Source organism: Triturus cristatus, chromosome 1_2, assembly GCF_964204655.1.
Source record: "Triturus cristatus chromosome 1_2, aTriCri1.1, whole genome shotgun sequence".
Lineage (NCBI taxonomy): Eukaryota > Metazoa > Chordata > Amphibia > Caudata > Salamandridae > Triturus > Triturus cristatus.
Window position 1 is genome coordinate 1,012,472,435 of NC_140580.1, and position 14,707 is coordinate 1,012,487,141.

A 14,707-nucleotide genomic window follows, 5' to 3' on the forward strand; every position below is an offset into this window, starting at 1 on the left:
ATGTATTGATGGTTTGGGGGATGCCAGATATAGCAGAATGTAGTCTGCATATAGAGAGATACGGTCCTCCCAACCCTCCGTCCATTTCAGTCCGCGGATGACCGGGTCTCTGCGGATCCAGGCTGCAAGTGGTTCCAAGGACAAAGCGAAGAGCAACGGGGACAATGGGCAGCCTTGTCTTGTCCCACGTTGCAATGCAAAGTATGCAGATTTTTTATTGTTTACCACCCCTTGTGCCAGGGGCTCCGTATACAGGAGCTGCACCCATAGAATAAAGTGCAGTCCAAATCCCATCTTTTTCAGTACTGCAAAGAGATAAGGCCATTCTATGGTATTGAAGGCCATTGTGGCATCCAAGGACACCATTACTGCGTCCTCCCTTACAGTATCCTTTCGCCCTAGGACTCCATGCAGTCTTCGCAGATTAAGTGCTGTGTTTCTGTTGGGCATGAAGCCCGATTGATCTGGGTGGATTGGTTTGCTTATCACTTTAACCAACCACCCTGCCAGTTGTTTGGCCAGTATCTTGGGTTTGACGTTTAATAATGAAATAGGCCTATACGAGGAACATTTATCCCTGGGTTTACCTGTTTTGTGTATGGCGACCAGCGTAGCTACTCTTTGGTCCAGTGGGAGCACACCCACTTCCCGACTTTCCTCAAACATGGCCCGTAGGTGGGTAGTAATTTTGTCAGGCTGAAGGTTGTACAGTTCAATCGGCAGCCCGTTAGGGCCCAAGGCCTTTTCCTTATTGAAGGCTCCATACCGCCTGGGCCACTTCATCATTAGTGAGGGCACCCTCAAGTAATTCTCTATCTTCGGTTTCTAGAGTCGGAAGCGTTATATCGGTAAGTAGATCTGCAGAGTCAGACTCTTGAAGAGAGGAGGTTGTCTGGTTTATTGTATGGTAGTATTGGGTAAGTCTGTCTGTTATTTCTTGCGGGTCTACTATCTTCATGCCTGCTTCTGTGGTCAGCTCAGGTATTAGTCGGTTAGCTAATTCCACCCTATCTAGCCAGGACAGCAACTTCCCAGCATCTCCCATATCGAACAGTCTACCTGCTTTGTCCCTGCCCAAAGTCTTGGCCATATCTGTGGCGATTGTTTTGTATTCCTCTCTTTCAAGATTTAGGGCATGAAGTATATCCGGTTGCACCGGTTCCTCAGCGTCTTCCTCCATCTGGAGGATTTCCCCCTCTAGTCTGTCTAAGTCCTTGACCTTCTCCTTACGGACTCCTGCTATGAGGGAAAGTGCCTGTCCCCTAATAACCGTTTTGAAAGCCTCCCAAAGGATTTGAGTTGAAGCTACTGACTCCTTATTCTCAAGGAAGTAAAGCTTGATGGCTACAGACAATTTCTCCCGGACCACTGGATTTATGAGATAACAAGGGTTGGTCGGTGCTACCCTGCCTACTTGTTTCTCGTCCACGACCACCTGAGCCCATAGTGGTGAATGGTCTGATATTCCACGTGCTAGGTGTTTGATATTGTATATGCAGCTAGCCTGAGCCGCTGGGGTGAGAATGTAGTCCATGCGTGATAAACTGTTGCGCCACACGTCTGTCAGCCCCATCGCATCCATAAAGTCCGGGAGCCACCTTTGTGATTGACCAATAGTACGAGGAGGGCACCGGTCCAGGGAAACTGATAGAACGGAGTTGAAATCTCTGCCAGCTATTAATCTGCCCTCGGGGAAGGATAGAAACAGATTTACTAGGTCCCAAAACGTCCGCCCCTGCAAACCCCGGTGGGACATATATACGTACTAATGTGAGCGGCATACCCTACCATTTCCGCGATATTGCTGTGTATCTGCCCATTACGTCTGTCCAGGTGTGTTCAATTGACATCGGGAAGGATTGTTTGGTCATTATGCCCACTCCCCTAGATCCCGTAGTAAAGCCCAAGTGGACATTCAATCTGTATCCCCATCTATTCAGAGCTCCACACGCATTACCTATAAGGTGTGTTTCTTGGAGCAACAGGACATCAGAAGACTGTCTCTTAATATACTGCAGTACAATACTATGCTTCATCTGCTCTCCTAACCCGTTCACATTCCAATATAATAGTTTAAAACTTTTGTCCCAGTGCATGCCTATGCCATTCGTCACAATCGGTGTCGCGCTTACTAACAAACTATAAAACAACACAATCCCATCCCAACAACCCCCCACCCTGCTACCCTGCACTCTGGGCTTCGAACTGCCTATGACTCAACTATGCAGAGTGCCTGTCGCCCTTGAACTGTGTACTAAAGGTAGAATTTAGTGGGGGGGAAACCTTGTCTCCACCCCAATCAACACATTTCGGTCAACATTTTATGTAAGGCAACCCCAGGACAACCTATATAGTCTAATGATTAATAGATCACTTAGCTCCCCACTCCTGGGCGGCTTTCAGCGTCCATGTCTCTCCAGCAAGTCCGTATTACTTAGTACCAGCTCTTCATTGACTCCGTCGCTCTACTGCTGGCAGGACCGCCCATTCTGTAGCAGTAAATTTGCTTAGTTCCATGTCGGACTCTGCCAGCATTGTGCTGTTCCACCAGTCTCCAGCCCTCCAGCCAGTCCGCAGCTGCCTCCGGGGTGTTGAAGAACCAGGCCCTGTCGTCGGCTGCGATTTGAAGTCTTGCAGGAAACAGGATTATGTATCTAAGCCCTTTATCTTGGAGTCGTTTCTTAATGTCCAGAAAGGGCCTGCGTTGCCTCTGCACATTTAACGTAAAGTCCGGAAAGAAAGAGATTTTGCTGTTTTCGTACTTTAGGGGAGGGGCCACTCGAGCCGTGTTCAGTTTAGTATCTCGGTCCCTGAAGTTCAAGAGTTTGGCTAACATTGGGCGAGAAAGCGCCCCCGGTTTTGGTCTACCTCCCGGGACTCGATTGGCTCTCTCGACAACAAAGAATTTTGAAAGCCCCTTGGGCTGGAGATGTTTAAGTATCAGTTCCTCTACAAATAAGTTGGCCGCCGGGCCTTCTGCCCTTTCTGGAATCCCAAGTATTTGTACGTTGTTCCTGCGGGAGTGGCCTTCATAGTCATCTAGCTTTTCTTCCGCTAGCTTTCGAAATGTCTGCAATTCTTTGATGTCTTTCTGTATCTGACTAGCATTGTCTACAAGACCTGTGGTAACTACCTCCATTTGCTTGACCTTCTCCCCCATTTTTTGCATGTTTCCTCTCAGGAGTGTTACTTCTGTAGTGATCGTATACATTCTAGTCTCTCAGGAGACTCGTACCCCCGTGATGGCATCCATTATATCTTGCAGTGTTAAGTCTGGCTCTGCTTGTTCTGCTCCGGCTGCCATCTTAGATTTAGCATTATGATCAGAGTCGGCTGGTTTCGGCAAGGCAAATTTGTCGAGCTTCATTTGCTGCGTCCCCTTGAGCCCCTTGGCACCAGACATTTCTGGTTTGTGTAGGTCACGGACCCGTCTCACTTCACATGAGTCCACTGGTTGCTGCATCCACGGCTGGAGGCAGTTTGCACCTCTGATCGCTACATGCGCAGGGCTCCTTTCCAATTTGGTCTGCTCCGCACCCTTCTTCGTCTCCGGTACTCTTATGTGGGCCATGGCCAACTGACTAATATGGCCACCACGTTATTACCTAATGTAGTTCCCCCAGTGGTGATGCTCAGTCAGATGGCGCTGTTATATGGAGAGTCTGGCCCAGGCCACACCCTCCGGACACCATGGGCAAACAGGCAAGGACACCGAGTTATTCGTAGGCATGCCTATGCCTACAAGCAGTTCCACTGTGGGATCTTAGCTCCCAACACCCCAGTGGAGCCCGTTCCTGCCGCTGTGTCTGCTTCTGATACTTGATTTCTGTGAGACACGCGGCCCATCACTCCCTGTGGCACTGTTGGCTTTACTCTCCTTTGAGGTGCGATATGCGGGAGGGGCGTCCCTGCGGGTCTCCTTGGTGTTTCTGGGCCGCTGACTGCTGCACGGAGTACCCTCGCCCCCACTACTTCACCGCCATCACCGGCGCCACAGGCTTACCGCTTTGTGTCGGTGCCTGGCTCCCGAGGGGGCGCGCCTGATCTCCAGTCGACTCTTGGCTTCGCCACCACCAGTTGAGTGCTTCCGGATGTTAGGTCGCGGGAAGCCCTAGGACCCCGGGCCCGCGATGCCGATATTGCTGCTCCTCGACTTCAGTGCGCACGTCCGCGCCGCCATGACAAGCCTCAGCTCCCAGCTCCGGAAGGCCGCAACTTTCAACGCTCGATATCCTCGCGGTAGTCAGGTCTCGTTGCTTCGTTGTTGCGCCACCAGCATCCTCCACTTTTGGGGTCGTCCCGCTGGTATCTTCAAGCCAGATCTGTGTGTCGGATATACGATTTGTCGATCGGGGTGTTCCGGAGCTGTCTGATATGGCGGCCATTACCCTTGGCGGCTTAGCCACCCCCCTCTGAAGTCCACTACTTACCAATGGGTTCAAGAGTCAGTAGGTTCAGCCCTTCAGGCCGCCACAAAAGTCACAGCCAGCAGGCTTCTTCCTTCTCTTCCACATGTCCAGATGTGTTCTGAGGAACTGAAGGTGAGGTATTACTTTTGTACAGTACACTAACAAGAGGTTGGAGATGACTCCTAGACACTCCCTGACCAATAGGTTCTCAAGGGCAAACCTTTCCTCTTATTCAGTGCATCCGATTTGCCTTGATATATGGCAAATTGTTTCTCTCCTTCTAAGCAGCTTGTGCTCCACCCAATTGTGTGTCTAGGGTATTGAGCAGTTCCCTCCTATCTGTTTACACCAAACTGGTTCTGGAACCAGCTCCCCCTACATGTGATTGGAGCCACAAAAGCTAGAATGTTCTCTGGGATCAAAAGGCCCCTCTTTCCCAGGGCTCACTTCACGCTAACGTATAAGGGACAGGCTTCACCCTGGTCCCTTCAAATTAATAAAGTTCCTGGAACTTCCAAATAGTCCTTCTTGACATAATCTGAGCAGTCTCCATCACACCCAGGCCATCCTGGCAAAACGTCCATGTCATTGTCTCTGCTCTAGGAGCAGCTTCATAATTCCTCAAGAGGTAAAGCTCTTTCAGGGAGAGCAGCTGCAGGCAGGCTAGCAGGAAAAGTAAAACTTTATAAAAGTCACTTCACAATGGGTTTGGATTTTTAATAAACAATAAAAACAATGTTAAATGAAGTCTGTCTTTTCTAAGCCAAAATTTAAAAAATAGTGCTTGAGTTGTAATTTAGCTGTTCTCATAGAAACAAACACATATAAAGGGAAAATAGCCATTGGGGGCTAGTCCCTGTTAGAACAAGCCAACCTTACATATGTACATATTTAACTTTTAAATACTAGAAACCCTACTAGTATGTTACATGTACTATGGTTCATTTTCAACACTTTTTTTACATTACATATTCACTTACAATGCATGCTTTTACTTTGCAATGTTGTAAATAAATATGCAATTTCATGTGCTCGTGATGAAAGCAAGCCGTAGTAAACATAACACACCAGAGCATTTATAATGCAAAAAATTCATAAAACCTCCAACACCTGAAGAGTGAGTTAAAATGATTGCACTCCAAGTGTCAAGGCGTCATCCATGCAATGTAAATGAATTTGTGATTTGATGCGATGAGCGGGATGTAAAACAAGGACACTGCAGAGTGGGCACATTGAGCAAGAAGTGTTGCAGCACTGGCCTGAATTTGGGAGCTAAAGGGGACTTTCTCGCACATAATCTTACATCCGTCAGTGAAACATTTGCCAAATAGGTTAAATTAAAATATAAACATTGGAAATGTGTTGATTTTTAAAATTAGAATCACAAACCTCGTCCTGGTCTGAAATTCACTGTGTTGAGCCCCAGAAGCCAAAAATAAATCATATTTTGGTGCCACCTCTTGAAATAAAGAAATCCTTCCTTTTATACTTCATGAGAAATAAAATTGCTGTTCTATAACAGTATGCAATGTTAATGCATTTTAGTAAAGATAATATTAAATTTAAATGTACTTGTATGCGTTGAAAAAATTGAGCTGTAAATGAAAGAGTTGTTTTGTTTTTCTCTGTAATGTCCAATATCCCACCCTACCTTGTGGGCTACAAGGCGTATTAGCGGTGACTCATTTAATATTTAAAAGTAGGTTTCTCTCCTGTCATAATCGATTATTTTGACAGGTCTGCCTGCAGGTTTAAAAGCTGCAGCAGTCATCTACTCATGTGTGCTTCAAGCCATGTTTATCTTGTCAGCCTAGTGGGTGGGACAATAGGTGCTGCAGTTCACATGTGACATCTAAATTTATTGGCATGAGTTATTTCCTACACCATGCAGTACGGCATAGCTGAAAAGTTAACTATGCCAATTGGCAAGTAGGCAATTGTACCATGTGTTAGGGGTAAGAGTGCATACATTGGGGACTAGACTGCAGCGTGAAAAGTTAAAAAAATAAAATCGACAGCATCACATACATTCCCTATGGAACATGTTAGACACATACACCTAACACAGGCTACATATGTCATATAACTGGTCTCTCATGGTGCTCGAAACAGCACTTGCAAACACGATACCCTGCATTTAAAGTCCAAAGGACACAAAAGACAGAACATCTCAGATATAGCCCATGCTGCATAGATGTAACATATTTATGGCTTTGCACCATTGCCCTCTCACCAGCCACATAATCATAATAGAAGGAAAGGCAACATAACATGTAACCTCTTAATATCTGAAAGCCGGAGATCACAAAGGATATAATGCAGCACAGATGGGCCGTAAGGTGGACCACGCTGTGCCCACCTGCTTTTCTCGGCACAAAGGGTCTATTTCACAAACAAATTGTAAAACTGCAAGAGAAAATAGGCAGGAACAATGTAATTACACCGGCTACTTTATTTCTTTTTTGTTTTGTTTCTTCATGAGAAAATGTGTTCCCCGTGCAACCCTCTGGAAAAGGATTTACTCCTTTCCTTGACAAGAGTAAACCTTTGAGCTTTTTCAGGCTCAGAATGGGTCCGAGAACATCTAATCACTCTCTACCCAACGGGCTCTCCGACGCCATATTGTCACATCTCTCTCTCTGTCAGCAAGTTCAGATTCCCCCAGCTCGCTGAACGCTACATTACCACCCTCCCTAGAAATACACCACAGCGCAAGACATGAAACATACCATTACACGAAAACCCAGGATTCTGGTCTTGAAATCTTGAAACCCTGCGGAAAGGCGCCCCAGACAGCTGACAGAGCAACGAGGCCCAGAAAGTGCACTATTCAAATGATAACAACGAAACATAAGCACAGGAGTAAAAAAAAGTTTTTCTGCTTCCTGGCTTTTTCCCTGCCAAATATGGCTGAGTGAGTTAAGCCATCACAGGTGGCATCTAGTGTCATCTGATGGCCATTACTTCGAAACCCGACAGAGCCACGTAAGCTTATCATCCTTCTTACATCGATAGAGTACCAACTAAATAGGTAATAGTAAACTGTGTTACTTTAAATGTTCACATATGTCAAACACTGTAGTGATTGGTGGTAAATATTTTTTTTACTGGTGATGATCAGGCATTTTTGGGGAATCACAGGATGGGTTGGACACAGGCAGGCACCTTCTCCAGTCAGATTTCACAAACTGCACTTGGAACAGTATTTTTGAAAGATAAATGAGGATTGATGCCCTGAATGGTGCCAGACAGGACTTCTTCTTGGCTGCTGACAACTTTAACCTGGCTGAGGTCCACTGCTGTGAGAGCACAACAAGTGATGGGTTTAACCTCTTCCCAGGGATTCACTCGGGGGTGCCTTCCAGGACTCTGTTTTAGGACTCTGTTTCTGTGTCATAACAGACAGGAACCAACCATTTGCAAATCAGCCGTGGCCACACCCCAAAAAGGGGTCACTCTAGCTCGACCTGCTCTGCCACTCTCCTTTATTTGTTACAGTCATTTGTCAATGGTGTGTAGGAGTCAGTGCGCGCCTGCACTGTTTCTAGTACTTATCACATTGCAGACAAAACTTCGCTACTGTATAACTCTGGAGCCCCTTCATCCTGCTCTGGTGGACCGCACCCCGTGTCTTTAAGCTCAACACATCCTTTAAAGATGATTAAAAAGAATCCGGTCCCCTCTGCCGTGTGTGTGCCCGTGTGTTTGTGTGTGTTGCTGGGGGGAAGAATGCTTTTTTTGTTTACAAATCCCATTAATTAATAGTTGAAACCAGATTATTTTACATATTACAGGATAGGGGTCAATATTTTCTGGTAAGAAAGCAAAAATGTACTCGAAACATAACCTTCAGCATCAATTCTTAAAAATATGGTAAGCAGATGTAGATATCAGGTGGAGGCAATTTCAGGGCTGATGCCCTCATTTTGCTTCATAAATTACAAACTACCCCTTACAGAGTCAGCTGACACATCCTATGTATGTGTTTGTCATAGCGACCTGGGCACTTTGGACAAGAGATATCCAAACGTGACACTGGCATATCAATCACGATTACTAAGATCAGTCAAGTAGTCAAAGGCTAAATTGTGACTAATTTAATCACCATTTTTAAGATTTTACAGGACATTTGAATAATAAATTGTGTTTTTTATTTTATTTCTGGCAGGCGCTTACGGTTGTGGGGCAGTCTGACTCCATTCTTCTTTTAAAGATGGTCGCCTCCATGTTCGCCGTCCTTTCCCAGCATCCCCTGCAGCACCATCAGCTTCCTCTGCAGGCCTCTTCTCCTCCAGCACAGACTCCAGTCCCATGGCTACAGGCAGGGTCTTGAAGCTGTTGTACCTGGAGACAGAAACAATGAATCCCGCTGACCTCAGCACAGATGTCACAATAGCAAACATAACCTTTGCTGTTGTCTTAGCAACGCCTCGGTCAACAAAAGTCCTGGTAAAGGTAGTTCCATTGCTACTACATGCTCTGACAGGCACTGCCCTGAAGAAAAACATATTTTGTAAAAGAAGCAGGTCCTGTTAGTTTATGAGAAACCTTTCCCTGTCACAAAGTGTTTCTCCAAACAGTCAAGGCAGTAGTCAATAGCCATCAAGCCATAAATAGGCAGCTCAAACTAGCCTAAATATACAAGCCTCTTTGCAACTGGACCGCTCCCCATTAAGTCAATAAAAGTCAATGAAAGTCAATAAAAGGCTTCATGAAATCCCGAATGAATCTAGAATCTTATTAGGAGGAGATTTCAACCTTCCAATAGACCTAGTTTTAAATTGACTATCGCCTTGCAAATTCAGACCAGGGAAATCCCACACACAAATGAAAAAAAAACGAATCACCGCACAAAATCTCACGGACATCTGGAGACTTTTTAACCCAACTGGCAGGGAATTTACCTTTTACTCAAATCCACATAATTCTCACTCGAGAATAAACTACTTACTCACTAATCAGAAACTAACTTCCTCCTGCTGGAATCTGAGGATTGAACCGACATTAATTTCTGACCATGCATGAGTTTCTGTGGATATTACTATCACTAACACCCATTCTCCAGATAAACTCTGGTGCCTCACTGACATGCTCCTAAACGATCCTTCCTGCAACGAAGAAATATGCTCCGCGATTGTACACTTCTTCCAAGACAATGCAACCCCAGACGTAACCCCTGAAACCCTCTGTGAGGTGATGGAAACCACTCTAAGGGGAAAAATAATTAGCATCATGACCAACAAAAATAAGTCTGCCAACAAAGCCCTGGAGGAACTGGAAATTAAAATCAAAAAGCTTGAACGCCTCCTTATTTAAAACATTACACAGAAACCTTTAGACAAACTTAAAACTCTAAAATACCAACATAACAAACAAATAAGTGAGAGAGCTCACACCTGGGTGAACTGCTACAAAGTGAAAAAACTATGTGTTTTTAAAAAGGGCAGGAAATTTCTTCTCAGCTACCTAAAAGTGAAAAAGCAGAGCACCTCAATTAAAGCAGTTCTTAACAAGATAGGCAAAATTGAAACCAAACCCCAAAAAATTGCAAGCTGCTTTGCACATTACTATGATAAACTCTGTAATCCGGGCAGACATTCTACTCCTGCGGACTGCGAGACCTATCTCAGAAATATTAACCTCCCCTCACTCACAGAGGTATCATTATTATTAATGCAATTTGTAGAGCGCACGGCTACCCCAAATAGGGGTGTCCCGGCGCTAGAGATAGGTGAGTGTTGACCAGAAAAAGCCAAAGGGACCTAAAAGAGCCATGTTTTCAATAATTTTCTGAAGCTAGATTCAGTATTAACCTTCCGCAAGGGCTCTGGAAGGTTGTTCCACAGTGATGCAGCTCCCACTGTGAAAGTCCTTCCACCCAAACGAGCCTTCGCAAAGCGCGGGGCTTGCAAAAGCGTCTGAGAGTTTGAGCGTAACACCCGATTTTGTTTATATATGCTCAATCTTTGTTTCAGATATTTAGGACAATTCCCATTTAAGGCCCGATACGCCAGAATCATGGCCTTAAATTGGATTCGCTTCTCCACTTTCAACCAGTGGAGCTTCTGTAAATACGGAGAGACATGTTGTTTAAAAGGTATTCGTAACACCAGTCTCGCAGCCGCATTCTGAATCATCTGGAGACGTCCTATAGCATATTTGGGTAGGCCTAAATAGAGACTATTCGCATAGTCTAACCTGGACGTGACTGTAGCGTGTACTATAGTTTTTCGACAGTCCTCCGGTACAAAATGCAAAAGTTTTCGTAAATTTTTCAGGGTGCTAAAACAACTAGCAGACACCTGCTTAATTTGAGCAGAAAAGGAGAGATTTGCCTCCCATTTCACACCCAAATTCCTAGTACAGGAACCAGGTATTGGTGGTGTCCCCATCTCTGATGGCCACCACAGTGCTGGATCTGGAGCTAAGCCCTTGCCAAAAAACAAGACTTCAGTTTTTCCGGCATTGAGCTTTAGTTTATTAGCATTCATCCAGCATGCTATATCTTGAAGGCAGCCCTTAAAATTCTTGAAGGTATCTACCGACCGCTCCTTAAATGGAAAAACCAACTGGGTGTCATCAGCGTACGAAATCGCCTTGACCCCCCAGTTGGCAATAAGAGTGAATAGCGGAGCTAGGTAGACATTAAACAACAGGGGGCTAAGGGCTGAGCCCTGGGGGATGCCACGTTTAATTGGCTTAGGTCTAGAAACAAATGATTGTTGAACAACTTTCTGGGAGCGCCCACTTAGGTAAGATTGAACCCAAGCTAGCACCGTCCCACCAAGACCCGCATTTTGTAGTCTCTGGATCAGGATGCCATGGTCTACCGTATCAAAAGCCGCGGACAGGTCCAGGAGCACCAGGAGTGCCGATGCTCCTGAATCCAGTGTCCATTTTACCGACTCTGCCACCTCGAGAAGAGCTGTCTCGGTACTAAAACCTGCCCGAAAACCCGATTGCGTGTCATGAAGAGCACGGTTCTGCTCTAAGAACGGGGTCAATTGGCGTTGAACCATTTTCTCCAGCATCTTGCCCGGGGCAGGAAGCAAAGAAATGGGCCTCAAATTGCTAAGGTCACCCGGGTCGCCATTAACTTTCTTCCTCAGAGGGAGGAGAGATGCGTGTTTCCAAGAATCGGGAAAGATACCGGTCTCTAAGGAGGTATTCCAGATATGGCGAAGTCCCTCAATCAAAGATGGAGCTAACATTTTCCAAAACTTTGAAGGGCAGGGGTCATCTGGTGCGCCCGACCTACATTTCAATATTTCTGCTAATGCCTCCTGGTGCGATAGCTGGGTAAAGTTTAAAAGTGTTTCCCTCCCGCCACCATCTGCAGTTGTTTCCAGTTTTACCGTGGCCTCGGAGGGAGTAAAAGAGTCATAGACTTTAGAGATTTTGTCGTCGAAGTAGTCAGCGATTTTTTCGCACCCTTCTGCAGAGGCTGTAGCCTCGAGTTCACTAGCCTTGGGTTTAAAAAAGGATTGAACTACTTTAAAAACTTCTGTGCCAGAGTGGTTCGCATTCTGAATGCGTGCTACAAGGTAGTCTCGTCTAGCAGTTTTCAAAGCCTTATGGAGTTCTTTTGTCGCTTTTTTATAAACCACTTTGGCTAAATCACAATAGGCTACTCTCCATTGGCGTTCCAATTTTTTACAATGACTTTTTTGCTCTTTCAGGGACGCGGAGAACCATGGCGCCGAGGGAGAGCATCTATCTGGTTTCCTCATTCTAATTGGTGCGACAGCTTCCATTGCGTCCCCAATCCATTTGTGCAGAATAGCTGCATCTCGAGTGGGGTCGTAGGATAGCTGAGGATAACTCTCCCTCAGTATGGGGCTTAAGGATTCTGCCAACAGTTTCTTCCAGTCTCTTTTTTGCACCATCTGAATATTTTTTACTAACTTGACAGTCGGGAGAGTAATTGAAAAGGGAATTAGGGAGTGGTCCGACCAGATCAGTGGTAGTGGGGGCCCTATTACGGTATTTTGTATATTCGAAAAAATAAGGTCTAACGTGTGACCTGCCATGTGTGTCGGAGAACGCACCCCTTGTAGGAGGTTAGCCCCCTCTAAGGATGACACAAGTTGCGCTGCTTGTACGCAATCTGGGTCGTCTACATGTAAATTAAAGTCACCTAAAACCAGAAAATTCGAATAGAGCACTGATTTTTGGGCAATCAGATCGCATAGAGACTGCACGGCCGTTGCTGTACATGCAGGCGGTCTATAAATAAGAATGCCAGCTAGGGCAAATGCAGGGGTAATCTGGAAGCAAAAATGTAAGCCTTCAATACCATGCAGGAGCAGCGAGGCAGAAGACACAAGCTCCCAGGAATCTCTAAAGATAATCGCTACCCCTCCACCTCTTTTCCCCCCTTCGCGATTAACAAAACATATTTTGAACCCTGGTGGGGTAGCAAGTGAGATCGATGTTATTGCATCAGCGCTCAACCAGGTTTCTGTAAGGAACAGGGCATCCCACTTCTCTTCAATTAAAATTGGCCAGATCTCCTCGACATGTTTAGGTAAAGACCTGCAGTTAACCAATCCCAAACTAAGTGCGGCCCTCTGATCGGAGAGAGAGCTTAGGGAAGCCTGCCCCACCCCCACCTTACTTTGAACCAGCGTCTGACCACATTCTATGCAATAGTGTGGCAATCGAGAACGAGCCAGATCAAGCTGATGTGCCCTCCTACAGGCAGCGCCCTGGAGGCTTAAAAGTAACTCTCGTGACCACCGTAGGTGGCTCATTCCAACCATCCCGGCAGCGTGGCTGGCGCTGGCCGCGCAACGGACGCGGACGGGCGCAGACGGGCTTGCCTTAGGCGCGCCTTAGGCGCGCCAGCGGCGCGCCCGCTGCGCGCGTCCGCTGCGCGGCCGCCGAGTCACGCCCATCATATGTCCCCTGCACCGGAAGTACTGTGGGAAGTGGGCGGAGTCGCGTCAGTCCCTCCGCATCAATCGGCACTGGTATGCCGTGACGGAACGAGGACTGCGACCCGCCCAGCTACTAGCAACCCCAAGCAGTGGCCCCCCAAAAAGTGACAAAAGTGCAGCAGCAGCAGAGTAAGTACAATGAAAAAAGCGTTTTTTAAAACGTTTAAAAGATCGTTTAAAAAGGATCGATACTAAGCAGACAGACAAATAAATCCTGGCAATGTAAAAGCAAGTTAAAAATTAGAATTGACAGTTTTGATCACAACACACTCAACTCGAGCTGGTAGATCAAACCTCTCTTAATAAACCATTAGAGACAGAAGAAATAGATAACACTAAAGCTAAAAAAAGCCCTGGGACCAGATGGCTTCATACCCCTGTGCATATCACAGCTAAAATCCCTCTTCGATTTCTACAGCAATAAAGGCACAACAGGTACAAACTTCACCAAAGCAACCATTTCAATAATCCACAAAGATAATAAAGTCCCATTAATCACCAAAAACTGCAGAACAATCTCCCTACTCAACGTAGACTGTAAAATGTATGCAAAAACCTTCGCCACAAGATTAGAAAAACTTCTCACATCCCTGATCCACCCCTCTAAAACAGGCCTCCAGCAAAGGTAGATTGGCCTCTTGCAACATAAGACTATTTTCACATCTAATAGAAAAATCTTCCACCCTCTACTCCTCTGCAATGGCCATGGTCTCGGGTAGTGAAAAAGCATTCAATACGGTCTCCTGGCCTTTTTTAAGATCAGTCAGCTGCAAATTTAACCTTGGACCCTCATTTGAACAAATGGTTTTCATAATATATAACAACCACTGGCCAAAGTCGGGGTTAATTCCTGCCTCGCCAAAAAATTCACTCTCTCACAAGGAACAAGGCACAGCTACCCCCTTTCAGCACTGCTTGTTCTCCTACCATAGAACCTTTACTCTCAGAGATTTGCCACAGCTACATCATCTCAGGTATCCCTTTTAATTCCAACACCCATAAAGTCACTGCTTATGCAGACAATGTCCTCATCTTCTCAGAAGAAGCAGAAACAGCCATCCCCGAAACTCTTAAACTAATTAATGCTTACTCTTATGCCACCAGCTACACTCTCAACAAAGAGAAAACAGAATTCTTTCCGCTCAACTTTCTATGTACACCATCCACCATTGAAGACACAGATCTCAAATGGCAAAACCTACACTTGAAATAACTGGGCATTCATCTAGGCAAATGCCTCGCTGAGTCCCGCTCACAAACTGAAAACATCCTGCTGAAAAAGATTTAAGACCTGATTGAAACTTGGTCCCTCAAGCACATGACATGGTGGGCAGACTAGAATGCACTACAAAGCTAATT

At 45.8% G+C, this 14,707-nt stretch overlaps 1 protein-coding gene across 3 annotated transcripts in view; it reads right to left on the reverse strand.

The window, feature by feature from the left end:
- The window catches only part of AKNA (AT-hook transcription factor), a 223,918-nt gene that overhangs the window by 149,460 nt on the left and 59,751 nt on the right, over positions 1 to 14,707 (reverse strand). For all 3 annotated transcript variants that reach the window (XM_085611866.1, XM_085611856.1, XM_085611848.1), the window contains exon 10: positions 8,586 to 8,753. In XM_085611866.1, coding sequence (XP_085467992.1) covers positions 8,586 to 8,753 — 168 coding nt within the window. The remainder of the gene's footprint in view (positions 1 to 8,585; positions 8,754 to 14,707) is intronic.